General features: G+C 49.5%; 3 protein-coding genes across 12 annotated transcripts in view; all 3 read left to right on the top strand.

The window, feature by feature from the left end:
* The window catches only part of nhsl1b (NHS-like 1b), a 55,674-nt gene extending 46,197 nt beyond the window's left edge, over positions 1-9,477 (top strand). For 7 of the 8 annotated variants that reach the window (XM_086060662.1, XM_086060660.1, XM_086060661.1 and 4 more), the window contains 4 exons: positions 29-163; positions 985-3,702; positions 5,502-5,613; positions 7,712-9,477. In XM_086060662.1, coding sequence (XP_085916788.1) covers positions 29-163; positions 985-3,702; positions 5,502-5,613; positions 7,712-8,243 — 3,497 coding nt within the window. In that variant the 3' untranslated portion in view covers positions 8,244-9,477. The remainder of the gene's footprint in view (positions 1-28; positions 164-984; positions 3,703-5,501; positions 5,614-7,711) is intronic. The other variant, XM_086060664.1, reaches the window with a different exon arrangement.
* Positions 9,478-11,381: 1,904 nt separating this feature from the next.
* tmem18 (transmembrane protein 18) lies at positions 11,382-13,525 on the top strand. The gene is made up of 5 exons (XM_086061148.1): positions 11,382-11,575; positions 11,703-11,820; positions 11,980-12,034; positions 12,125-12,218; positions 12,330-13,525. The coding sequence occupies exons 1-5, from the start codon at positions 11,483-11,485 to the stop codon at positions 12,420-12,422; spliced, it is 453 nt and encodes a 150-aa protein (XP_085917274.1). The 5' UTR covers positions 11,382-11,482; the 3' UTR covers positions 12,423-13,525.
* A 4,549-nt stretch (positions 13,526-18,074) lies between these two features.
* acp1 (acid phosphatase 1) overlaps positions 18,075-26,542 on the top strand; it is a 28,798-nt gene continuing 20,330 nt past the window's right edge. For 2 of the 3 annotated variants that reach the window (XM_086060479.1, XM_086060478.1), the window contains exons 1-6: positions 18,087-18,140; positions 19,230-19,303; positions 20,548-20,661; positions 23,935-23,996; positions 24,587-24,692; positions 26,017-26,119. In XM_086060479.1, the coding sequence (XP_085916605.1) occupies positions 18,098-18,140; positions 19,230-19,303; positions 20,548-20,661; positions 23,935-23,996; positions 24,587-24,692; positions 26,017-26,094 (477 nt within the window). In that variant the 5' untranslated portion in view covers positions 18,087-18,097 and the 3' untranslated portion in view covers positions 26,095-26,119. Of the gene's footprint in view, positions 18,141-19,229; positions 19,304-20,395; positions 20,510-20,547; positions 20,662-23,934; positions 23,997-24,586; positions 24,693-26,016; positions 26,120-26,542 lie in introns of all 3 variants that reach the window. The other variant, XM_086060480.1, reaches the window with a different exon arrangement.

The following is a 26,542-nucleotide window of genomic DNA, read 5'->3' as shown; positions in this document are numbered from 1 at the left end:
CTGGCCCGGCCTCCCGCCGCCCCGCCAGGTGCCATCTTTGACCGCCAGGCGAGCGTGCGGCGCTCCTTGGTCGCCACGGACACGGTGTCCCGCCGGCCCAAGAAGGTCAAACGCAGAAAGACCATTTCAGGGTTGCCCGACGACGACGTCCTGCTGGAGTTAGGTACAGTAAGCCTCGCTGCCCTCTGCTGCCCTCTGCTGCCCTCTGCTGCCCTCTGCTGCCCTCTGCTGCCCTCTGCTGCCCTCTGCTGTATGCAGACGGCAAGTGCCGCTTTCTCGCTGCTTCTTCAAAACCAGCGTCCTCTTTTTCCTTTCCGCTGATGGTCATTTGCTCGACTTTTTCTTCATTCTTAGTTTCAATTGAAAGTCAACTAAGGAAGTTGGACTGAGTTTGATTGTTTTGTTGAACAACTTTTCTGATGTGTGTAACATCTCGACCGCTTGACGACTTTTACCTGCCTGACATTTTCAAAGGCTCAACTGCTGAATTTCAGCAACAATTGAGCTCATGTTCTCGTTTGGGATTTTTCTTTTTGATGTGATTTGGACTTTTTCAATTACACACTCTCAAATTCTTTTAGTGACTTTGAAGTCCGTTCGGAAAATTCTTCCTTTTCGTTGGCATGTTCGTTGTCAGCGTTTGTAGTATTTGTCAATTCAAGGGTTACGCTTCCTGCATGTCGAGTCCCTCCCCCATTGTGGAATTTTTTTTTGTCTTTCTTGCATGTGTGCATGTTGCGTGACCACCGACTTACTGTCAGTGGCGTGTGCTCACACGTGCACATGTTGATGGCGAACCCCGACAGACTCTTTGTTGACTCCTCGGCTTAGGCAAGATGGAAGTAAACACTGCTGCCATCTAGGGGCACTTGTCAATATTGTTCTGCTCAAATACATTTGCGCTCGCGGGGAAACATGCTTCAGATAATAAATGGAGGCATTTTTAAAAAAAGGATTCTTTTAATATTTGTTTTGTGCCGGCAGCTGCGAAAGGACGCGGCGGAGAGCTGCGGCCGCACTCCATGTTCATCCCGGGCCAGTACTCCACGCTGGGCCGGGTGGGAAGCGTCAACTCGGCGCTGCGGCGCTCGCGCACCCGAGATTCCAGCTGCCAGACGGACGAGGCGAAGGTGGTGCCGCCGTCCATGAGGAGAATCCGCGCTCAGCGAGGGCAGGGCATCGCCGCCCAGATGGCCGCCATCTCCACGTCCTCCTCCACCGGGAGCATTTCCGTCTGCGACGGCTCGGGCGTCCGCCGGCGGAACGGGGACCCGTCGCCGTTCAGCAGTCTGCCCCGCCAAGGCGCCAGGGTGTCCCTCAGCGCCGACCCCATCTACAGCAGCACCCCCATCAAGGCGCAAGATGGCGGCGCCCCGCGCCGGCAAATCGGAAAGCTGCAGGCGGACGACACGGCGGTGCACATGAGGAAGGCCCCGAGGACCGGCGCCCTGCCCAGGCCCAGGTCCCAGGAGGTGAGGCGGACGCCTTGCGGCGACTGGGGCGGGGGTCCGGCCTGTGCGGTGTCGCCGCACGCCGCCTACTCCGCCTCGCTCATCCCCAACGCCGCGCTGTCCCATTCGGCGCTGGTGGTCGCCCTCAGCGCCGCGGGACAGTCCACGGCTCGGCCTCTCTCTCGGGCCGACTCCCTCGTCAGCCACAGCGCCACCTGCCCGTCGCTGGCCACTTCCGGCGCAACGCCGGAGGGGAGCACCTTGGCGCCCGCGTCGCCTCCCCTTCAGACGGACGAGCAGTGGATCTACGACGCGGCAGAAAACGTGGCGGTCCCGCAGCGGACGCTGACGTCCAGCTCGTCCACTCCCGTCAATCAGCTGTACGCCAGCCTGGAGGCGTCGTCCCGGACCACCACCGATTCCAGCTCGCTCCACTCCCAAGACAACGACGGCTATTACACCTCCATGCACCTGGACTCGGGTCTGCGTTCGCGTAGTCACGGCAACCGGGCCGCCAGGCACAGCATGTACGAGTGCCGGCAGATGGCCGCCGATCAGGACGAGTACGGCAGCTTGTACGGCGACCGCTCCTTGTCCCGAAGCATCTCCCTGCGCAAGTCCAAGAAGCCCCCGCCGCCCCCGACTCGAACCGACTCCCTAAGGCGGAAAGCCGGTCCCAAGAAACCCCTCGGGGGCACGTTGGACCCCAACCTGATCGCCAGCCTGCAGCGCAGCCTCCAGCTGGGGCTGCGGCTCGGCAGAGCGGGCGCCTCGCCGTCGCCGCCCTCGCACAGTCCCGGCAGCGACTACGACGACCCTTGGGTGCCGCGTCCGCGGAGTCAGAGTAGCGTTAGCGCCGGCAGTTCGGCCGCCAGCGCAAACGGCGTCTCCAACGCGTACTCGCTTTGCCACGTCACGCCCGCGCACAGCGACAGCAGCAGCTTGCGGTCCGACTACGCCGACTCGTGGGGCTACTACGCGGAATACCCGCCGCGCAACCACCACGGTGAGCAGAGCGCACCGCCGACGCCGGCGGCTCAGAGCGCAGACGGCGTGTCAAGCGGGCCTCGGCAGAACGGAAGCGACGGGAGCAACGAGGGGCCGGGAACGCCGCTTCAGGAGGAAAGGCTGCCGGCAAAAAGCAAAACGTCCTCGCCGGAGCGAGTGCACAGGCTGACGTCGCCCTCCAGCGGCTACTCCAGCCAGTCCAACACGCCCACCGCCGGGACCCCCGTCCCCTCCGGGATCAGGTCCACGTCCCCCTCGGGCGGCCGCCCCAGACCCAAAGTCCCCGAGAGGAAATCTTCTCTGCTCTCGTCGCTTTCCGTCTCGTCTTCTTCCACGTCCCTCTCGTCCAACACGTCGGACTCGCCCAAGGCGCCGGCGCCGGCGCACCTGCCGCTGACCTCGTCCTCGGCTCCGACCACGCCGCTAAGCCCGCCGCCACCCTTCCCACCCGACATGAATGTAGATCCGCCGGCGCCGGGATGCTCCACGTCCCCGGAGTTCCCACCGCCACCCTCGGACGAAATGCTCTTCAGCCCCACCTTGTGTCCTCCTTCGCCTCCTGCGTCCCTCACGGTTCTTCCTCCGCCGCCGCCGCCGCCGCCTCCTCCGTTGCCTGCTTCCCTCGCCGTCTGCCCCAGAAAGGCGGCGGCCAAAGCCGAGCTTCCGGAAAGTCCCGCAAAGTGTCCCGCCTTCCTCATCACACCGTTTGCCCTGCAGAGCGTCCAGCTGCGCTCAGTCGCACGCGCGGCGAAGGAGACCGACGGCCGCCTGGACTCGGACGAGCGTCGGCCCGCCTTGCTCAACGGCTCCTCGGAGGATCCCGCTCCGCCGCCCGTCTCCGAACTCCCGGAGGAGCCGTCGTTGGACGGCGGTCTCCGAGGTGACGCGGCTGACAACGACAAAGTTGATGAGCGCAACTGCCTGCTTCGGACAGAAGAAGTGCAGAAAGCGTTGCCGAGCGCCGGCGGCGCCCCCGTCAAACGGAAGCCCCCCGTCATGGCCAGGAAGGACAAATTGTCTTTTGCCCTGTCGCCGAATCCCCAACCAGTCCAGGAGGCGGTCCCGTCTCCGTGCAGGGACGCGGACGGAGCGGCGCAATCGCAAGACGAGACGCGCCAGCAACGTTGCGAGACGGCTGCCCAAATCTCCGGCGTCTCGGACCTGGAAATCTTCCGCGACGGCGGCGACGAGGACGGCGCCAGTTGGTGGGCGGACTCCGTCAACTCCCAGGACGACGACGCAGGTTTGTTTTGCAACTAGAGCTGTCAAATCACGTCTTCGAATTTGGATTCATTACGATGAATCGCTTCATTAAAAAGGCTTTTTAATCAACATCTTTTGCCGGCCAAATTGCAAGCGCACCCGTCATGTGTTCGTTTGTCATGAGGACGACTTCAACCATTTTGGATCCACTGCACACGCTCGTCCCCTTTTTCGAATCACTTAGTTACGTGCATGATTTAAAAGGGGGGCAATAGTTTGAACAAATATTGTGAATGTCAAACCCCAAAATGGATGACGTGTTCGTGCATTTCATCCATTTTCTGTTCTGTTTATTGCTGAAACGCAGCCGGCGCCGCCTTCAACGGAACCGTCCGCTGTCAGCGAAAGGATCGTCTGTGGGATCAATCTGACGTAATGAATGAATTCGTTAGTTGAGGCTTGAGCGACTTTCACCGCGGTTGGCGCTTGGCAAAGGCTGACGGCGGTCGACGCGTTGCGCTGGTTTAAGGCCGTTGATGGTTCGCCGGCAAATCGCAAAGCCGGCTTCTCCGGCGAGGACTCCGCTGAGCAGCACGTCACGCAAATCGCAAATTGTGGAGATGGGAGGTGAAAGTTCAAATTTGCCACTTTGGCCAATTTTAGGAGCGTCCCGTCCGACCTGATGAGCGTTTGCTTTGTCACGTGACGGATGACATCATCATGTGACCGCGGTGACGTCGCAACCACACGGAAAACAAAACAAATGTTGGCTGACATTTTGCTGTCATTGGAGACCAGCGCAATTTCAACGCTTGCTTTCTTTCTCTCTCTCTTTCTTTCTTTCTTTTTCTCTCTCTTTCTTTCTCTCTCTCTCTTTCTCTCTTTCTTTTTTTCTCTATCTTTCTTTCTTTCTTTTTCTCTCTCTTTCTCTCTCTCTCTTTCTTTCTTTCTCTCTTTATTTCTTTCTTTCTTTTTTTCTCTCTCTTTCTTTCTTTCTTTTTCTCTCTCTTTCTCTCTCTCTCTCTTTCTTTCTTTCTCTCTTTATTTCTTTCTTTCTTTTTTCTCTTTCTTTCTTTCTTTTTCTCTCTCTTTCTTTCTCTCTCTTTCTCTCTCTCTTTCTTTCTTTCTCTCTTTATTTCTTTCTTTCTTTTTTTCTCTCTCTTTCTTTCTTTCTTTTTCTCTCTCTTTCTTTCTCTCTCTTTCTCTCTCTCTCTCTTTCTCTCTTTATTTCTTTCTTTCTTTTTTCTCTTTCTTTCTTTTTCTCTCTCTCTTTCTTTCTTTTGTCTCTCTCTCTCTTTCTTTCTTTCTCTCTTTATTTCTTTCTTTCTTTTTTCTCTCTCTCTCTCTTTCTTTCTTTCTTTTTTTCTCTTTCTTTCTCTCTCTCTCTCTTTCTTTCTTTCTTTTTTTCTCTTTCTTTCTCTCTCTCTCTTTCTTTCTTTCTTTTTTTCTCTTTCTTTCTCTCTCTCTTTCTCTCTCTCTCTCTTTCTTTCTTTCTTTTTTCTCTCTCTTTCTCTCTCTCTCTCTCTCTTTCTCTCTGTCTCTGCACGATTTACACAAGAGCAGCAGGACAGCGAAATCCTTTTGCTGTCGTTTTCTTGCCGTCGCTGTTGCAGCCGCTGTCGGCTTTCGCGCGTGAGGGGAGACGCTTTTGATGCTCGTCGCCAAGGGGGGAGGGGCTCCATGGCAGATAGGGGAGGGCGGCGGGTGTGTGTAGGGGATGAAGCGGACGCTCGCGCGTAACCTGAGAGCGCTGGCAGCCGGCGGCGGCGGCGGCGCATCGCCGGCACGTCAGCGAGCGGACGGCAGATGTAACTCGGCATGCGCGTGTGCGTCCGGCAGGTGACGTGTTTGACGAGGCGTCGCCCGACGGGACCCCGGAGACGGCGAGCATGGTCACCCCCACTCCCACGCCCACCCGGACCACCGAGGACCTCTTCGCCGCCATACACAGGTACGAGCGGCAGCGTTGTCTTGCGATTGACTGGCGAGCAGCCGCGGGCGGGCGCGAGCTTCGCGCTCACGTTGCAAAAAGTGGCGTTGACCGTCGATGCTCTTTTGCGAGGCATTAGCATGAAGCGAGCTGACTTGTTTTGCGTTTAGTTTCAAGTGCAGCTAACATGAAGCCGCTTGAACATCTTTATGCTCACTATCTGAACCCAGTTTCATTTTGGGCCAACGAGCAAATGTGTCCAATTTTGCCAAACTCTGAAGTTGTCAAGGTGCCGCTTCAGTGCTCCAAGTTGCCGTCGTGTGAATCTGCCGCGTTGTTGCCTCTTCAGACCGCAGCCCAGTGGAGCGCCGTTTGGCCTCCCTGCTGATTGATGGCCAAACGATCTCGCCATCAATCTCGGTGCCGAATCAGCCTCTGGCATCCTTCGGCACCGTCAGCATTCGTCTTGCGGCATTTTTTCATTTAGTGGGAAGCAAATTTCCAATTGCAGCAATTTGGCCCAAAAAAAAGCAAATGAATAACAAAAGCTCTGCTTGGTTTTTGATGACCGGCAAAAAGTGAGTTTTGCGGATCTTTCGCACCTTCATTCGTACACTCCAATGTTGTCAACGTTGAGGGAGCGAACGCTTCAAAGACTCAAAAGTCAACCATTGAAATCCAGCAAGAAAGTCACTTTGGTTTCGTGTCCTTTAGTTTTCTTTTAGTTTCATGTAAGCTGAACCAAGAAGACCAAAAACATTTGCCTTCCAAATGGAGGACATTTGTGCTTGTTCAAAACTGCAAGAGGACCTTGAAAAAAAAAAAAAAGTTGCCACTGCAATATTGATGGAAAACAACCTCAGTCAGATGAGTTTTTTTCCCCCCAAAAGCTGGCGCGCGCGCGTGCGTGTGCGCGCTTGTGCGTGTGCGCGCGTGCGTCTTCCTCGTTTTGGAAGCGACTTGATGTCCGCCGACCTTCTTTTGCCCTCAAGAGACGCAAAAGCGCCATCTTGTGTGTGCTTTTGCGCTCTCTGACATACATCTCGTATACGCTGTTGAAAGGAGGAAGGGGGAGGGGCACATGAATTTGTCATGCGGCGCCACTTTCTTTTTCATGCTCACGTTTCACTTCTCTGCGCACGAATGAGTTGATCGCTTGCAAACGTCGCCATCTGCAGGGACCTGTCGGTCGTTACAAAGCGCGATTGTCTTCCACATGTTGACAAATGGACTTGACCGGTAGCCGCACGGCGGTTCAGACGTCCCAGTGGACGGAGTTAAAGAGCCGGCGATGAGCGGCACAAGCGTGACATGAAACGTGATCACGTGACAGATGAGACGCGAATGGAACGCCGTCACGCCGGCATCCGTTTGTGTTGCCGGCGCGATGCGAACGTTGCGTGCTTATGTAAGGCAAGCGAGGCGCCAGAGTCGGCTTGAATGTAGGCCAACGCCGGCGCATTCCACTTTGCAAAAGCCAGGGGGGAGGGGCTCCGTGGCATGACGGCAAAACACCGCCCCGCCCCCTCCCCTCGCTGACATCTAATCTGAGGATTAGCGATTTTGTCTCACTGCCGCCTTCATTGCTGCAACGCAATCTGCTTTTGTGGCACGTTTCGTTTTCGATACGAACGCATTCGAGTCAAACGAATTCATTCATGAAAAAAATGGAAATGTGGAAACAATTTTACAATAAATGATTTCATTTATATATTAAATAAACAAATACATGTTAAATGCATTTGTAAAATTATTTTGATGTTTTCTTCATTTTAATCTATAAAATAACAAATATTTGATCAAATAATTCCAATCCACCCCGTTTGCCGCATTTCCAACTTTGTGTCGACGCATTCCAAAGTTGACAATTGAGGTCAAAGGTCACAGAAGAATCCAAAGTTTTTTTCTGACAGTTGATCAAAACCCAAATTTTTACAATTTTCGTCATTTATTTTTCATTTTAGTATGTCAACAAAATATTTTATGGAGGGGCAAATGTTTGAAACATCATATTAATGGGGGGGGGGGGCGTGTGTTGTCATTTGGGATGTGACGTTTGTGACGCGAGTTGAGTTTGATGCTGACGTGCCGTCCTGATGATGACGTTTCCCGCCGGCAGGTCCAAGCGGAAGGTCCTGGGTCGCAAAGAGTCGGAAGAAGACAAGCCCCGGTCGGGGAGTCAGTCACCCCCCGCCACGCCCCCCGCCACGCCCCCCTGCGGCTCCCCCGTGGCGGCGGCGGCGTGTTTGTCGCGGCCGTCGGGCTCCATTCAGCGTCCGCTGCGCAAGTCGTCCACCAGCAGCGACAACTTCAAAGCGCTGCTGCTGAAGAAGGGCAGCCGTCCGGACGGCGCCTTCCGCATGTCCGCCGCCGAGATGCTGCGTTCCACCGACCCCCGCTGGCAGCGCGACCCGCCGTCCTCGCCGCCCCGCGGCAAGCGCGCGGCGGACGAGCGCGGCCGCTACGAGGCGCCGGCCCTGTCGCCGCCCGCCGCCTTCAAGTACGGCCGCTCGCGCGCGCCCCCGTCGGCCGCCAGCAGCAAATACAACGCGCGATGTCGGATCCTCAGCAGCCCCATGACCGTCATCTGCGAGCGCGACGGCGAGTACGCCGACGCCAACGCCGCCGTATCCGACGGCGGCGGCCGTTGAGGACTCGAACGAGTTGGGAGCTTGTTCAGGTTTCATTTTCATGCGTTTGTTTGCGTTCTGCTGCCACGCGTCCTCCTTGCGTTTTGATGAGCAGCCATGCTTCAGTCCAGTACCACAACGCGCTGCGCAAACTTTGTTTTCGCCGCCAGCAACCCGTTCAGGCTCGTTAAGATTTTCCATCGGGCGACAAGAGTTTGTTGTTGAATCCCACAGAGGCGGACGCTCGCCGCCATTCCGCATCGCGACGGATATTGATATTGAGGAGATCATTTTTTTCTTTTTGTTCCAATCGAACCGTGCGGCAAACCAGTGGTGGGATTTTAGTTTACTTTTATGGCACACAGGTTGACACTTGACCTTTGCGTGCCCCAACGTACAGTTTTCATTCATGAACGGTCATTTTGTTTTTTTTGCTACTGGCCAAAATTCCAATTTTGTGCTTCAAATGAAGGCCAGAAAACAAAGCAGAAAACGTCCCAGTCGCTGTTGCGTTTTCAGACAAAGACATCCAAGGATGCAAAATGAACACATTCACAAGGAGCACTCCAGCTCCTGATGTCAAGCAATAAGGCCACGCCCCTTAAAGGTACACATCTAACACCAATTCTACAATACGATCCTTTTTTCACTGCACTTTATACAATACAATGTCCTCTCTTCTTTGTAATAAAGAACAATAGAAAAGTGCTGAGTCACTGTCTGTCTGTCTCACTGCGCTTCCCTCCTGTAATGCCCTCGCATGTGGGAAAGGAGAGCCACTGTTGCCGATGCACTTTTCAGCCAGCAAATGGCATAACGAGAAGGCTCATGCACGAGCTGCTGTGGGCCACGGCTCACACCCGGACACTTACGCAGATTCTCGGATGTCACCGCCAAGTCCCGCCTCTTAAAGGCACATGCATGTTCACGGGTTGTTTTTGTGTTGCAAAATGTCTATGCCGCATTTGAGAAGTGCGTGTTTTGAATGTATTGCTCTGGAGCATGTCTGTTCACCGAGACAAAAAGTTGACAAGGTGCTGTCCAAAACAAAAAAAAATTCCAATCTTTTGCACTGTGCGTTCTTGTGCTGTTCCGTTTGTTTGTTCAAAACGTTTTCCTCCAAACCAGCTTCAACCGGTTCTTCTTTGGCTAGTGGTCGCCATGGTTACCAAAGTCACACAAGCTGCCGTTTATCCCTTTTTTTTTGTTACATATTGTTCTGTAGTGTTTGTAAATAAATGAACGTTTAAAGCCACGTGCAGTTTTTCATTGATTTTGTTTGCTTGATGAACGAAACGTATATTCGATTTCAACGTATGGATCGATTATTTCATATCAAGTATTATTGAGGCCATCGCTACGACTGTCCACTTTCAAATCAAACCGGCTCGTAAATCACGTTTGCCTTCCAATGCGACGACTGCGGCTCGGTCTCACCTTCCGCAAATGTCAACAGGCAAGTCAGCAGCTCATCGTGTGACGGTGGCTGGGTGGGCGGGGCTTGTCTGTCCAATCCCACCGAAAGGACAAGACGTGCCGGGACAGTCGACTCGGCACAAATTGACACCGCCGGTGCCCTTGGCGCACTTTTTCCACAGCGAATCCAAATGCATGTGAAGCGGATGGCCACTGGGGGGCACTGTAACATTAAGACGCAAACAAAAGGAGCATTTCACAGCTGTTGGTTTTTGCACAGGATGTCAAGTTCAATCCGATTCATTTTTAATCACAAGCAATTCGCAAGGCCACTGCCCGCGTCTCGGTTTTTGTTGTTTTTTGCTCGCAAGTCAAAGCCAAAATGAGGACAACCGCGACAGACAATGGCCTGTCAATGTGAACGAAATGACATGAAAGTGACTTTCCTGACAGCATCGACCTGAGGGTTTTTAAATGCGCGCGCGCGCGCGTGCGTCAACGGGACGTTTGCTGCAACTCAGCACATTTGTATCCTTTCAGACAACAATGACAGCACAGAGGGCGAGAAAAAGGTTATATTGTGGATATGGGGGGGGGGGGGTGTAGCTATATTAGTTTAAAGTGATAACGATACTGAGCAAATGTCGGGAAAATCACAAATAAATGATGACAGTACACAATCATTATTAGGATCAAATAGTTTTGTTAAACAGCAAACTACACATTCAGATGCATGAATTTGAGTCAATAATGTTAATTTCATGCAATGCTTTTCCTTTTTGTTTATTGAACATATAAACCAGCAACAGAAATTCTGCAATTAAAATAAAAGGATTTAAAAGAAAAGTTTTGGGGGGTGTACATACTTAATCATCATTAAGCACAGCTTACATGTTCAAAAGGGAATAGGAAGAAGTAAAAAAAAAAAAGCGTATGGAGTCCTAACCCCTTACAAAAGAAAAAACCCACAAACGTACACATAAACAGCTGCACTTATACGTGCATAGATATGTCAACAGTATTGTAATTTTTTACAAATACATAAATCAGCACAAAGGCTTACACGTACATTTTTAATTGCACTCTATTTTCTACGTTTGTACTGACTTATATTATTATTATAGTGATTATTTTCCAAATGTGAAGTTGTGAGCAAAGGAGAAAAAGAATCCGGCTCAATTCAGAAAGTGTCCAAAACAAAAGAAACAAGACAAAAAAGAGCTTCATTTGACTGTTTGCCCCCCCCCCCCCCACACACACACACACACACACCCCACCCAGTGACCCAACCACTGACATTTTTCAGAACTATCTAATCACGAACCCAATACACGCATCCAAAACTATTTATTTGTTCCACAAAAAAAAGATGTGTATTTTTGTTTGTTTATATTCACGTGTGTGCGTGCACGAAGATTACAAAGATGGCCAAATGTTTCCAATCCAGCGCAGTCTTGCTTTTGGCCAGGAGAGGGCACCATAAGTGAAGCTGGAAGAACTGAAGGCAATTTTCCAAGCAGTTTCTTCAAGTCCTTGTTTGTGTTTCTGGCCGGGGATGATTTGATTTAGAGACAAATCTCTTCCCGTGCATGTAAACATCACAGATATATTTGCGTATGTGTAAAAACGCATGTGAAAATTACGAATTTATTTATGCGAGCCAAATCTCTCTCTGTCTTGGAGGTGCGTGATCATCATGTGACCAGCGGAGGGCAGCAATGCGCTTGATGTGCCTGTGCCGGGAATTAAGAAGAAGAAGGAGGAGGCTTTCGCCGTGACGTCATCGTGATCTTGTTTGTCGTACATGCTACAGCTAGGCGCTCGTTTGTGTGTGTTTTGTGAAGATGGCAAGCCCCAAACCCGTCAACATCAGCTCCATACCCATCGACGGCTTTAGCCATTTAAGAATTACCTCCATTTGGACCTTCCTCATGTCTGTAGGTTCAACAAATGAGTGACGCTAGCGCGCTAAGCGCCGTCGTCGCCAAGCCAAACCAAACGTGCTTGTTTCGTTTGTTTGACTTTTGGCGTGTTGACGGTTTGTTTTCGTGTTGTTGTTTGCAGGTGAAGTGGTCGGAACCGTGGCTGTTGGCTGCTTTGGCGTTTCACATCGTTTGTCTTTGCCTGACTTTGCTGACGTGCAAGTTTTACCGAGCGCAGATCTGCCACTTCCTGCTCATCAGTAAGAAAAGAAAACGATTCGTTGGATCGCCACCTTGTTTTGATTTAGTGCTTCCTTTAAAGTAAGGCTTGTTGCTAGCGTGTAATGAAAGCATTTTGATGGCGCGCGGTGACATCCAACTGCAAGTATATGCTGAGTGTTTGCTGTTGTTTCCCACAGTTGCCTTAGTGTCCAGTGCTGAATATTTAAATGAGTTGGCAGCAATGAACTGGAGGTAAGCCGGCCCGGTCGCCTTTTGGGAATGTCGGCTCCATTGCGACATGTCGCTGAGCGCTTGAATGAGTGAAGGCGAAACCTGTTGCAGGTTGTTCTCCGAGTTCCAGTACTTTGACTCCAAGGGAATGTTCATCTCGTTGGTCTTCTCCATCCCGCTGCTCTTCAACGCCGTCTTCATTGTGGTAATATGACATGTCATTGATTTCGAAGATACGACTTGTTGTTTTGTTCTGGAGGCCGCGCGTTGTTAGCGTTGCGCAAGTGAATTTGCAAGTTGCGTTTGTGCGCCGCAGACGGTGTGGCTTTCCAGGACCTTCTGCACGATGGCCCAGCTGAAGACGCTGCAGCTCAAGCGCAGGGCGCGCCTTGCCAACAAAAGCGACTGACGCGTTCCTCGTGCGTCGCAGCGTTCCCTTTGTTAGCGGGGGTGGCCACGTACGGCCCCGCCCGCTCGCACGCACGCCGCAACATACAAAAACAAATGCAACCTCAGAGGAAGTGCTGCGAAAGTTGGATTCCAAGTCAGACTTGTTTTGTTTCTTCTTCTTTCTTCCTCCTCACTCGACATGCTGTGCGCACACTGGCGGCCAACAACGGGGCACTCTAAAGTGGCCACGCCAGCAGACGATCTGACAGGAAGATGCGTTTTTCCGACCGTAGACGTCGCGAGCCGGCTCACTGCTGATGCGAAAGAAGACGCTTGAATGAATTGTTTGACTTTGTTTTCAAGTTTTTGATCCCGATATCAGCATTTGTGTCCATTCCATGTAGATAACAATATGACACAATTCGTCGCTGCTATGTGAAAAACACGTATGTCCATTTTTGACCTTTTTACGCTTTTGGGATGAAATTGAATGCTGAATCCAAAAAAGGAAAAAAAACAATGGACACAAGTGTTTTTCACATGGCAGCGATGAATTGCAAACGATGACGTCGTTAGGAACGAAGTGGCGTCGCGTCCGTTTCAACACTTTGTCCAAAAGGAAAACTCCTTTTCAGCTGGCCTTCACCCCGTGACGTCATCTAGTGAAAGTGAGCCAACACGGCCCCTCGGTTATTCACCAGCTGGCCGCTAGAGGGCGCCATGAACTAAAATAAACGAAGGCTCCTTGTTTGAGGCCCGTAGAAGAAGCGGAAGAGGACGAAGAGGTGTCAAGTTTCATCCTGGACGAAAGCAAATGAGGAGCGAGTGTGATGGAAGCCATTTTGGCCGCGGTCGGCGTCAACTGACTGATTGGCTGATTAGCGATTGTCAAGGCAAGCGTGTGTAAACTTGATTTCTTTCAAGCAGGATCGTAATTGCTTGGCTCGGCTCGTTTTCCGACATTTTTATCCAAATTCCTTTTCTTTCATCAACAATTGACTTTCAAATCGCTTCTTTTCTTTATAAAATAGAAGTTCTGTTGGCATACAATTTTGTGTAACTTGTGGAATGTTTTTTGAACAAATATTTTGAATGTAAAAAAATAAATAAATGTATTGACAAGTCAGTGTTTTCCATTAAATTTTCAGTTTGATATAAAAAGATCCCATTCCTTCAAAGTGCTGTTGGTTGAGAACGGAGTTCCTCTCCCTCCCCAGCTTGTTGTCACAAAGCAACATTTTGTTGTCCGGCGGCCTCCAAATTGTCGGACGCGGCCAACTGTCCTTTTCCCACGGTTCCATCCGAGTCGGGTTGAAAAGTGCGGCAGGCAGAAAAGAGAAAAGAAAGCTGCACGTCGGCACGAACGAACGCGTGGACAAATTGACACCAAAGTTAACACGAAAAACTCTTCAAGGGTGACGCATCACTAAATCAACAGTTTTTTTTCTTGCTGATAAATTGCATAAACTGGCGTGGACAAACGCCGTCCACATGTCCTGGTCATTATTTGGACATTTGAGTGCATGTTTGTTGAAAGCTTGAATTTGGGGCAAAAAGCGTGCGTTTGGCGCCATCTTAAGGTTCATCACTGACATCAACTCCATTTGTCTGATTGTCCTTTCGTTAGATGAGACGAGACGGACGACGTCACTTGTGGCGCATGACGTCGTCGCCCCCGCCAGCCACCGGCTCATTCTCGAACACGCCCCCTCAACGCCTTCTTAGCCAGTTGCAGCTGTCAATCACAGCCGGACCACGCCCAACCCTGCGGCATGCGGCGGCCGTGGCGTAGAGACGGTCGTCCAGTAACCGGAAGGTCGTCTCTCCCCGAGTCACGTGTCGTCGTACGGAAGGTGCGAATGTTCGGTGTTGGTGGGAGGGGCCGTAGGCGCACATTGGCGGCCTCGCTTCCGTCCGCCTTCCTCGGGACTGAAGTAGCTTCCCGCCGCCACAGTGCGAATGTGTGAGTGCACGAATAATGCATCCATTGTGGAGCGTCTTTGAGTGTCCAAAAAAGCGCTCTATAAATCTAATGCGTTATTATTATTATTAAACACGTCCAGCTAATTAACCACCGACTTTTCCCTCCCTCGCGCCCGCGCTCAATTGTCGCCCGATGACGAACGTTTTGACGGCGGTAATGGATTTGCTTTTCTCTCAGCCATTCGCCGCAATTAAAGGCGTCAACGCAAGCAATTAAAGAAAAGAAAACATCTTTTTTTTCATGCTGTTGTTGTAATATGAGTCCTCGTTATGCATGCGGACGCTAATTGGCGCCAACCGGATCTCGTCGCACTCAATTAGTCGCCACAAAACAAGTTTGCTTTTGTCGGCTTAAGCTGCAAAAAGAAAACATCTCTGCTGTTTGCTCCATTTTGGATTCGAAACCAGATAGTTTGCAATTGACAGGATTGTTCACCTTGAAGCAAAATGGCCGAAAGATGCCGATCAACAAATCAATCTTTTTGGATGGCTCGCCTCAGCAAGATGGAACGAAGAAGGCGGGCCTGCCTGCATTTCTCTCATCGACTGGACAAACAGACGCCCGCCGCGGCTCGACTTGACGCGGCCACAACATCGGCGCTGCGAGCAATTTTCCACTTCGGAGTGGCTATAAAAAGTCTACACACCCCTGTTGTTGAAATGCCAGACTTGTGTGACATCATCACGAACCCAAGACCAATCATTGATCCCTTCATCAACGGCGGAAAATAAGAAACAGAGGGTTGCGCAAGTGTGCACACCCTGTCATGACTGCAACGCTGGCATGAAACTCTTTTGAAACGGGAGTCACACCTGCCACCATTTCAAGTGCCACCGATGAATCCCAAATCAAGTTCACAAGTTCCAGCAGGCGAGCAGACGAGCATCCCTGTTTGCAGGTCGTACTACTTTGTTTGCGTTTGAGTGACAGTTGAGTCGTTTCAGCGCATTCAGTAGACAAGGACGGACGGACGCAGCATTTGGGAGCGCAGACGATTGCATGATTTGTTGCCATTTCCAAGCCTCATTTGATGCCTTTTTCATCGTTCAAATTTGACACGGCCGTTGACAACGCTCCATTGCGTCACGAGGACAAGACATGGAATGTTGGACTTGGAAAAGAAGGAGCTCCCTCTGCTGGCTTTTCAAAGCTGCTGCAGCAGTCGATCCAAGTTGACTTCTTGAGCTGACCAAATTGACAAGGACATTTTGTATAATAATGACAACAAATGATTTTAAAACGTTATGCAGTAGAAGAAGCCAAAAAAGAAATGATCAACTGTACACGGCGACGCTAATTTGATGAAGGCCTGAAGGCTTTCAGGCAAACTGTTTTGTTTTTAAATGGAGAGTTTGCTGCTTGTAAACAAGATTTCAATCTGCTATCTTTCCTCAAAATGTATTTATATCACAGACGGTGCATATTAATAAACATTTCAGTAAATATGGCAGAATTGTCCAGAAGGCTAATTGTCATCTGCAGTCTTAAAAAAGATCGTAAATGCCCCCCCCCCCCAAAAAAAAGGAGACCAACGAAAATACGATTAAGCTCAAATGACATGTTTACATAACAAGGCAATATATTTACTGTACTAAAACAAAATGACTGAGCTCAAATGTACAATAAACAAAGACTTGCGGCCATTTTGAATGACGAGCGATTGTGAAAGTGTTTGGCTGCTTGTTTATTCAAAATGGTCACTGACAGCAGAGAACCTGCTCGCACCACCTTCAACTAAAAAAAAGCGCGAGCAATTTCAAGCTAGCATTAGCCTACGTCAGCTAGCCACGGCTGCTAAGTTGCTAACATGACGTATTAAATGTTTCTCTAGAAGTTTTGTTTATCACAATGCGTCGTGAATTCAAGATGGAAAAAGATGAACAAAAATGTAGCAGGCAAAAACACAAACTGTCTTTGCTCGACTTATGCTTGTTTTTTTTTAGCAAATGAGGGAGGGATGTGTATTTATGTATTTCTTCTGGAGATGTGTATTTAATAGTCATTTCAGCCAAACTAGCAGGTCAGTCAGCGAGTGCAGACCAGGACAAATGATTGACATCTCATGCTGGTTTCTAAAAAATAAAAATAAAAAACTCTCCACTTGTTAAAACGCAAAATGCTGTCCAGTTATTAGAGGGTTTTTTTTCCATTCTGTAAACATAAAAACAAGCTTTTAATAAATGATGTATGTTCAACAAGTGGATGACTCACCTGATTTTGTGAAAGAAAAAACCCAACATCTTCTGACCTGCGTTTCGTGACGCATCGCCTTCCAATCATGTCAAGACGCTTCGGCACTTGTCTTAATTGATCCTGATAGCGAATCGGCCCCGACACTTATGTGGATGAATAAACAGGCCCGAGAGCCACAAGGGAAAGAAAGCCATTAGCACACAGGACCAATGTTTGGTCACAATGTCTTGTGTGTGCGTGGGGACGATCTTCGGGCTTTGTTGTGCGGAAAGCCACGCGACGGAACTTCTTGAACCGTCGACATAATTGACCCTGAGCGCTCATGTTCTCAAGCTGATCTTATCGTTTGCCATCTTGTGTCTCGCTTCGGGTTATCTTTAGCCAGATGTGCGGGAGAGCCCGGCGTGGGCCGCTCATCGGGCTGATTGCAAATGGGGATTTGAGGGACAGGAAGTGTTTAGACTGTAGACCGACTTTGTTCGAACCCGACCCCGTCAGCACCGCAGCAAGATAACATGAGGGCAAACAAGGGCTTTGGAATTCACATCATCAAAGACTCGTCTGTTGTTTGGGATGGCTGCCGGCGGGCGGGGTACGACCCGGACTGGTCGCCAGTCAAGCGCAGGGCATATCTAGACAAATCGACAGTCACGCGATGAACAATTTCAAGCATGGTCGTGTCCCGAGTATGGCTCACTATCTTCTACAGTGCTTATCTTAAAAAATGAAATAAAATCAGAGACAGGGCAGAAGGCGTGACTGATGAGGTGTCAGTCGTTTTCAACAACTTTGGAATATCCACATTTGGATCCCTCGCTTGATAACACTAGCAAACGCACTCCAGGGTTCAAATGCTGCGCGGAATTGGCAACATCTCTGCTTGACAGGAACATTTGTCATCTCTTCAAACTAATACATTTAGCGTTCCAGCGTCTCTCCTGATGTTACTGCAGACTTATTAGTGACTTATTTATTTGTGCTTTATTAAGGAGAGTCATTGTAAGACCGGCTTTTCAAGCTGTGGAGCCAAGACGTGTATTTTGTGCCAGGGGGAAAAAAACAACAACAACAAAAAAGAAGGAGAAAAAAAAGCATCATCTTGTCTGACATGAGTCACAAATGTGAGACGTCTATGCTTGTGTCGTTGAACGCTAAGAGGATTTATTTGCATAGAACCACCACGAACGGCAACAGCAGATGGATTGGATAGCTTGCTTGTACCTTTTGCCATCCAAATGAAGAGCATTTATTTGTTATGCCTGGCAGGAGAAGAATAAAATAATCATTTCAATAAAATAATAATAATTATTAAAAATGAACATACACTTTCACTTAACTACAAGAGATAATAGATTTTTCAAAGAGTCAACGCATACTGAACCAAACCGAACACCGTGAATAAAAAACTGAGAACCAAAACTAAACCGTGGACCTGATGTTTTTATTCAGGCACAACTTAGGGTGTCTATAACACGTTATGATGACGTCATGCAGGACCCCATTACGTCGGTGTCAAAATGGCGGCTCCAAGCGGCAAATCTGTTCTGTTTGTCTGTCTGGGTAAGATGCGCACTTTTCATTGAAACAAGCAGAAAAGGTGGCAAACAAATACAAACGTTTAGCATTTGGTGAAAAACTGGACACGCTATTTGCTTCCGAGTGTTCGCACGTTCACGCCGCGATGTCCTAAACGCAATCAATCAGTAATGACGACGAATGAAGTTGAAATCTGAGCGTGAACTTGTGTTTAATGGTGTCCAGAAACCGGCAGTGAAGGTGAACATCGTTTCGCGTCTTTTGTTTGTTTTTTGTTTTTTATCAAGCGTAATCCGGCCCGAAAGGTGTGTAGAAATCTCGTGACTCGGAACCGCTGTGAAAGTCCAAGGTGCGTCTACGGCAGGCTTTCACCCTCCAAGGTCGGATCCGTCATCGAACACAACACTGAAGCTCAACTTGTGGCTATTTTCACTTCCTGTTTATTTGCTATCAAGAACGCAAATGTTTGCATCTTCCTCCCCAAATAAAAGATGTTGATTATTTGAATGTCTTTAAATGTGTTCCCATTTATGGCAAAAACCTGAAACCAAAAATGTCAGTGTGCGGTTACACATCAGTGATTAAAAACGTTTGTGGTTTTTACCCCGGTAACTCCCCCTGAGGGCAACCCCTATCCGGTCCTGCAGCTTTTGGATGTTTCCGTTTGTGTTGGAAGAGGGAAACCTCCAAAACCTGCAGGGCAGTTTGACACCTGTGCCCTAACCGTGACGTGGACCCAGGTCGAAAACAAAACCACACATGACTTCATGATCACAGGAGGAATTTGCCATCATTAATTGTTACTCCAAATAAAGTATCTTTGTTCATCTATTTATGCCATTGATGTATAGTGGCAGACAGAAAGGCTTGTGTTTTTTTCCCATTCGGAGGCAGAAGTTCCATATTGAACTTGCGTATCCGCTCGTCGCCATTCACGCCACCGAGTCGTGCCACAAACGCAAGTCAGTAAATGGCGAGACATTTTTGAAAAGGTCTTCCTGTTGCAAAGCGTCATCGGACGGCGCTCCAAATTGTTGAGCATCTTCAGAGCATCTTCAGCTGTTCTCACGTTTCTCAAGCTTTGTAATCAATTTGCACGCTTTTGCTTTTCAGGCAACATCTGCAGGTCCCCCATCGCGGAGGCCGTCTTCAGGAAGATGGCGACCGAAGCGGGCGTCGTTGACAAGGTACCACGCACGGCACACGTCGTTACCACAACGTTTTAAGGAGACGACAGGAAATTGTAGATCTCTTCAAGTCCAATTCGGAATGTAATTGTAGATGCCTCAAAGTAAGGCGAGTTAGCAAAACATGCAATTCCGTTGCAGAGATTAGCAGCTGAGTAGTAAATAAACGTCATGACAAACAATTGCAAGAGTGAGGTTGTTGTTTGTCTCAGGCTAAATGATGCGAAACGTTCATCTTTAAAGGGACACTTGACTCGCGGAGTCCTTCTCAGCAGTCCAAAGTTCATATTTTAATGTGATGGCATCGTTATTTCTCATGTACAATGAAGACCTTTAAAAACACGTTTCCCACCTGCGGCCGACTGAAGATGACATCACCTGTGCCGAGGAAACGGGCACCAATCACGGCTCGCCTCTTTTCTGGCCTTGCTCAGAACGGAGCCGTGATTGGTCGCTGCCCGTTTCCTCAGCACAGGTGATGTCATCTTCAGTCGGCCGCAGGTGGCATGACGACCGCTTGAAGGCTGTTCATGAAAAATAACAACGTGATCGCCTTCATTATCGACATCTGATCTTCTTACTGTTGAAAATGCCTCCATGAGTCAAGTATTCTTTGCATTCAATTTGGGCACGCAAAACGGAATTCTGTTGCACTTCCAAGAATTCAAAATGTAGTCAGAAAGATGTTGTTTATATCTACAATGTTCATTCTTTGAATGTTAACATTCTGGTTTGCTGTGCATTCCAAAGTTAGCATATCCATAAAAAGAAATAAATAATAATGCTAGCAAGGGTTGCAATGTTAACAGATAAAAGCCCCCATCAATATTTGTTCCCTACGACGGCGACTGAAACGGCATTTGTACGTTAGTCGGAACCCGCCGCAGTCTGCCACTAATGCCGCGTTGAAGTCACAATCACGGCAATAAAACCTCCTTGGCTCCAAATATGAAGCAAGCCCATGAAAAATGCCTTCTTTGTCGAGTCGAGGTTGTCGTCAAGCGAGGACCCCTGAAATAAAAAGCAGTCAGCAAAAGTTTGTTGTATTGTCACCGAAGGCCATTTGAAAGGTTTGTTGTGTCCCCCGGCCAGTGGAGGATAGACAGCGCCGCCACGTCCACCTACGAGATAGGAAACGCGGCGGACCATCGCGGCCTGGCCTGCATGACGCGGCACCAGGTGCCCATGACGCACGTGGCCCGGCAGGTATGATCATCGTCCGCCTTTGCTCTGTGTTGTTGCAGTGGCTCATTGACAGCGCCGCCACGTCCGACTGGAACGCGGGCTGCCCGCCGGACGGCCGCGGGCTGGCTTGCTTAAAGGCCCACGCCGTTGACAGCGCTCATAGGGCCCGACAGGTACACGGCACGTCCGCAGACATCCGCTCGCTACGTGACCCCAACCGCTCGGCTGGCTTCTGGAAACGATTCGTAGCTGCAGCGTCATCTTTTGTCACAGTTGACAAAACTATGCTGAGTTTTCGTGGTAGCGGCCGCGACGGTCAATGGCACAAATGGACTCTTACATACTCGCTTGAGTTCAAAAGTCTTTCATCTACCTTGACTCGTTCCGCAAATCTAGACTTTGCTTCCCATTTGCGTTGCATTGCTCACAAAAAGTCAAAAATGTACACTTGACATGATTTGGTTGTGTTTTGTAGAAACAAATAACAATATGAACTCAACTGGCGCAAAAATGGCAAATCCAAATGATGTGTACGTGACGCGTCTCGATAGACGGGACGGGAAAGTCGGTTACTAAACGGAAGATGGAACTTGACCGGCGCGAACAAATGACACCGCCGGCCTTCTTATCAGGAAATGCGTCACAACGTTTTCCCCATTGGGATTTCCATGCCGCTGTAGCTACGCGTAATGTCGTTGGCTGTACAAAGACCAAAAAGGTTTTCTTAACAACCTGCTGGCAACAACAGCCTCCTTTCTTTCGTTTCCCTCGCAATCAATCACTCAAACATCTGCAAGTATTTGTCAACAACTTTCGTGCATGCGTTGCGGTGGCTGAAAAGCAGACGTTTAGCATTCTTGAATACACGGTCGGTAAATGCGGAGTGTCGCCATGTCGCTGACTGGTTGCAGGCGCTCGGCCAATCAACCCTCAAGCGTGACCTTGCGGCTGTTGCTCGTCCTCCACTCGATGGCAGAAGGTTCAATAATCGGCAGCGGGAGAGAAAAAAAATCCAGATATCACACGTCATTCAATTTGTTGTCGTTGAGTCGGCATGGCTCCTTGGTAGAGCGGTTGTGGGTTCCAGTGGATCCTCCATCCTTCTGACCATGTGAAAGTGCCCTTGAGCAAGGTACTGAATCCCCAGTTGCTCCTGATGCGGCGCCATCAGTCAAGTTATCAATATTTTGACAGTCAATTTCCCATCGATTATTCCATCGGCTCGCGTTAGCGTTTATTGCCTCCAAAAAATGATGTCTTTATTTGCAAGTCCACTTCCACTGGATTTTCTTACTCTCCCCCGGGCTCAATCCTCAAAATCAGCAAATAATTACTGTTGAGAAGCGCAAATCGGATGATTTGGACAATTGTAGTGATGGCAAAAAAGGATGGATCAATGATCAAAATAGTGAGGATGGATGAATTGTCGATGAATTGATAGATTGTGACGCCTCCGGCATGTAGGCCACGCTGGCGTTGGCCGATAACGGATGCGCATCGGATTTTTATCCGATTCCAGTCATTGTTTGTCAATGAAGCTTTCATGACGCACATCCCGGTTGTGACTTGAAAGCAGAAAATGCCAATTGCCTCACTCGTGCCAATCATGCAACGCAGCAAGCGCAATTTGGCCCACATGACGCTTGCTGCGGTTGTTTCCCCTCAAGAGCCGGCAGGAGACATGCCACCGTTGCGCGCCGTGATCATAACGGATTAAACCCTGAAATTGCTCACAGCCGAGAGGGTCGCAAAGAAGCGAAAACATGAGACATCTCTTGGAAACGTTGAGGGAGGCGTCAGGCTCGTCCTGCTCTGCACGTGGCCGCAGGCCAAGAATCAAATGGCGGCGGCGGGCGGGCGGGCGGCCGTAAAGTTTGCGTCTCATCACTTCTCAGCATGTTTCACATTCCCAATGAAGCTTGCAAATGTTTTTTTTTTTCATCACTTCAATTCCTGATACCCCCCCCCCCACCCACCTCCCCAACCTCCCCCCAACGGCAATTTTCTCCCGCTTGCTCAGATCTGGCCTTTCCCGTTTGTCCGCCCAGTTGGACCCGCTCTCATCTCACTGCCAGGCCCGCCGCACATCATTTGATATTTGCGGCGCGTCTTGCCTGTCTCGCAAGTAAACAAGCAGGCCAAGCGCGCTTTTCGGAATGTGTTATCATTGAGTGGACGTTTGAGGAATGAGCGCAACGTTGGCCTTCCACAAACTTGATCTGCCGCTGTTTGTTTGTTTTTGGATGGATAACAGAAGCGCCATTCCAAGCAAAGTTTTTGAAACGTGAATAGGTGCGAATGGATATTTGTCGTTTCAAAGGCGTGCCTGATACACGGATTTCCAGCCTGCTCGCAAGCTACTCGTCTTTCAGCCACAACATTAATGAGCTCGACGCTGACAAACGTTGCTCATATTCATTGGCTGTGTAAATATCGCACAATGACCTTTACTTTGTTTTGGGAACTAAGAGCGCTTATGATTTGATTCCAGGCCAAAAATGGCGTCTTTTCCACCGATGACATTTGTATGACAGTCTTTTGGTCTCATTGCATCCAAATGTCATCGGGTCCAGGAGAGCAAAATCCCTGTTTGTGCTTGCGAGCCGGGTTGAAAGAGCGCTCGAGTTGCTTGCACGACGTCCCGACGTGTGAGCGGATCTCGACGCTGCTCTGCTGCTGCCTTGCTTCGTCTCGCTTCGTCTTGCTTCGTCTCGCTTCGCCTCGCTTCGTCTCGCTTCGCCTCGCTTCTCTCTTTCTTTATGGTCACAAGTTGCTCACAATGACCCGGGGCGCTTGCCGTCCGTCTGTGACATGAAGCGTTCCAGCAGCTGCTCGTAACTGATCCAACGAGCCATTTACACAAATTGTCTGCTCCTGCCTGCGCTTATTGCGGTTTTGGGACGAATCCGTGCGTCCGTCTACGGTACGTGTAGGCCTTCGCTGAGTTTGTGCACAAGGTTCGACAGACGTTGTTGAAGCACGGCAATGTTAGCAAACGTGGTACGATGACACGTCAAAGTGGAAATTCCTCCGTACTTGACGCTTTCTTTTGACTCCCAAAAGTGACAATGGGGCGCAAGTGCGGAGGAGGAGAACCTTTGACAGGAGTGGACTTCAGCACCCTTGACTGTAAATGTGTCACAAAATGAGCCACTTTTCTCGTCGTATTTCTTGCGCACATCTAAAAATGACTATATTTTGAAATGTTTGGTGTTTCCTATTTTCATGATCATCTCGGTGATGGGTCATCCTTCTAGCGCCCTCTATTGGCCATCGGCGGACGTTTTATTGACATTTTCTTTCCGTTTCTCCGCTGGGCTGATGTCATCGCTTTGCGTGCAGCGACTTGGTGTGATGCTGTGTTCCGCTTTCTTTTGGACTGTTGTCGTTCTTCCCACGTCGACTCACGTTCTTCCTTTCCTTGGCATTCGTCTGCCACTTTGCAGGTGACCAAGGACGACTTTATGAGCTTTGAATTCATCCTCTGCATGGACGAGAACAATTTGAGGTGCGTAAATGTGCCGTCCGGTTAGCTTTTTTCTCTGCGACTTTCAAAATGTGTGCGGGGGGGCGTCATCGATGTCCGACTTGGCTCAACCAAAAGAAGCGAACATAAAAGCAAGGGGGTTGCATGGCGGCCGTCTCCCAACTTGTTTGCTCCTCGGCTACCGATTCCCAGCGGCGGCGGCGAGCTCCGACTAACGTGGTGGCGAATGCCTCCTTTTAATGAGCAATATCCTCCCTTAATCTCTTTGCAAAGGTCAGCGCGAGTGGCCATTTGAACGTTGAGGGATCATTTTTGAGATCACATGGCCAGCGCAGATCTGATGTGTAAGGAGCTTAGCGAGTTCTTTGGATGCCATGTCTGTGCACCTTGAGCACTTTTCGCACTCTTTCCCACATGTTTTTCTGGGCAAAATGTTAATCTGAGCAGAATGAGCAAAGTAGAAGTTGGCCGGCTTTTTTCTCCCCATTTGCTCTTTTCCTTGTCTGGTTAAGTGCAAACGGATCGGATCCCGCGAGCGCATGTCGACATGCTTTGCATCTTGGCGTCAGTGCAAGATAATAAAAAGCATGTTTTTCCTTTTGTCCTTTCAGCGAATTGAACCGTAAAGCCAACTTGGTGAAGAATCGCCAGGCAAAAATCGAACTGCTCGGCGCGTACGACCCGCAGAAGCAGCTCATCATCAAAGATCCTTATTACGTAAGTGGACCAGTCAATGAGTTGCCCATCGCGGGAAAGAAAAAACAAATAAAAATGGCTGCAAATGCACGGGTCCATCCCGTCCGTCTTTGGACGGCAAAGACTTTTGGACTTCCCAAACGCAGCATGCAGAACTGCATCATGGGGAAAAAATGGCGGCACATTTCACAGCCAGCATTTTCCCAAAGAATATTTATGACCTGCTTGTTTTCCGCACAAAATCGCAAAGACAATCAAAAGCTTTTGCTGACGAAGCACTTTTATGGGCTCGTTCGTCAAATGCATAAAAAGTGTTTGTTGTACATTGTGAGACATTTGACACGTTCGATAGGACTTGCTCAGCTGCTGCTTCTTCATCGGGCTCAGGAAAAGCAAGATCTGCAGAGCAGCAGCCCGTCTTCCGCGACGTTCTCAACATCGGTCGTTCCAATCTTGATTTCGTCTGCACAGTTTGAGCGCTCGACTCGTAGCGACGTGACAAGATGTCCCCAAAATCACCACGGGTACGAATCAGGAAGGGAAACAATACAAGGTGATTGTTTTGTCAACAACTGCCTTGCTACGTGCTGGAAGCCCTCTTCCGACCCACTGGCAATTTTCTGTGGAAAATACCACCAATAAAAAGTGCCGCGTTTGAAGCGGTGTCAATGGCCCTAAAAAGATGTTCGAGGAGCGTCGTTTGGGAGAAGAGCCGCGTGGACGGTTGGAAGGGGGAAATGCCTTTGACCTTCGTGCACGTCAGCCAAGGTCCATTGATCATTAAAACGAAAAAAAAAAAGGACCCGGAGAAGAAAGTCCAATTGGCCGGAAGGTTCCCGTCCAATCCATTTGCCGAATGACTCGCGTTTTCCAAGTTTATGTCTCGTAATCAGTCAAAAGGCTTTTTGTTTAGTTTTTTGTCCACTCTTGGCAATAACAAATCTATTATTTGCACATAAGCATATTCATTTATCACGGAAAGAAACGGTTGTGTTTTGCTGTATTTTTGTAATTTGGCTTTGAGTGCGAGGCACGAATCTCCAGCTGATTGAGATCTCTCGTCAACAACTGAAAAGGCCAAAAGGAACATTGGATGGTGAAGACAAAGATGGAGACGCAAATGCCGGCGCCAAAGTTGGCATCGGGCTTGCTTTCCCAAAGGCCGGCATCTCGACAGCCGTTCGAGTGGATTGGGACATCGTAAAAGTCTTATTTGAGATTGAACTTCCCGAGCGAGAAGAAATGAAGCCGATGGATATTTGTCCCTTTAGAAATGAAAGCGATATTTGTCCCTTTTGTGTCGTCTGACCTTCCTCATTTGTTTCTTTTCTCTTTTTTTGTGCAGGGCAGCGACGAAGATTTCGAAAAGGTGTACGAGCAATGTCAACGCTGCTGCAAGGCCTTCCTTGAGTCCAACTCGTAGTCTGTCACTTGCCAGTCGGCCACGGGTAAGGTGTTTTTTTGGGGTGGGGGGGGGGGGCTCCACGTTGGACGAGCACGTGGTGGCTGTGGCTCTTGCGCTTGAAGAAGGATGACTGTTGAAATAAAAGCATACAACTCACTCGCATCTTCTGGATGTCTTTGCGAGTCGTGCGCAAAATCCAACAATTGCCAACGCAATGACTCATTAATGCAAAAAGTGCTTTATTTGATGAATGAAACAAGAAAGGGGTGAGTGAGGAAGTTGCGTAATGGCTTCCTGAGAGCATATGGAATGCGACTTTTGGCTTTTAATAAGCAACCTGCTCGCAACATGCAGCGAGTCGCCGCTCTTTGATTTCTCGGACCCGGTTTTGCCGAACAACACAGTTGAGACTTGCTCAGCGGTTGCGTTTTTAACCACCATGTGTCTTCCTTCATAAACTCGTGTA

Source organism: Leptonotus elevatus, chromosome 18 (assembly GCF_054856555.1).
Source record: "Leptonotus elevatus isolate MCC_2025b chromosome 18, RoL_Lele_1.0, whole genome shotgun sequence".
Classification (NCBI taxonomy): domain Eukaryota; kingdom Metazoa; phylum Chordata; class Actinopteri; order Syngnathiformes; family Syngnathidae; genus Leptonotus; species Leptonotus elevatus.
This window is presented reverse-complemented; position numbering and strand designations above follow the sequence as displayed.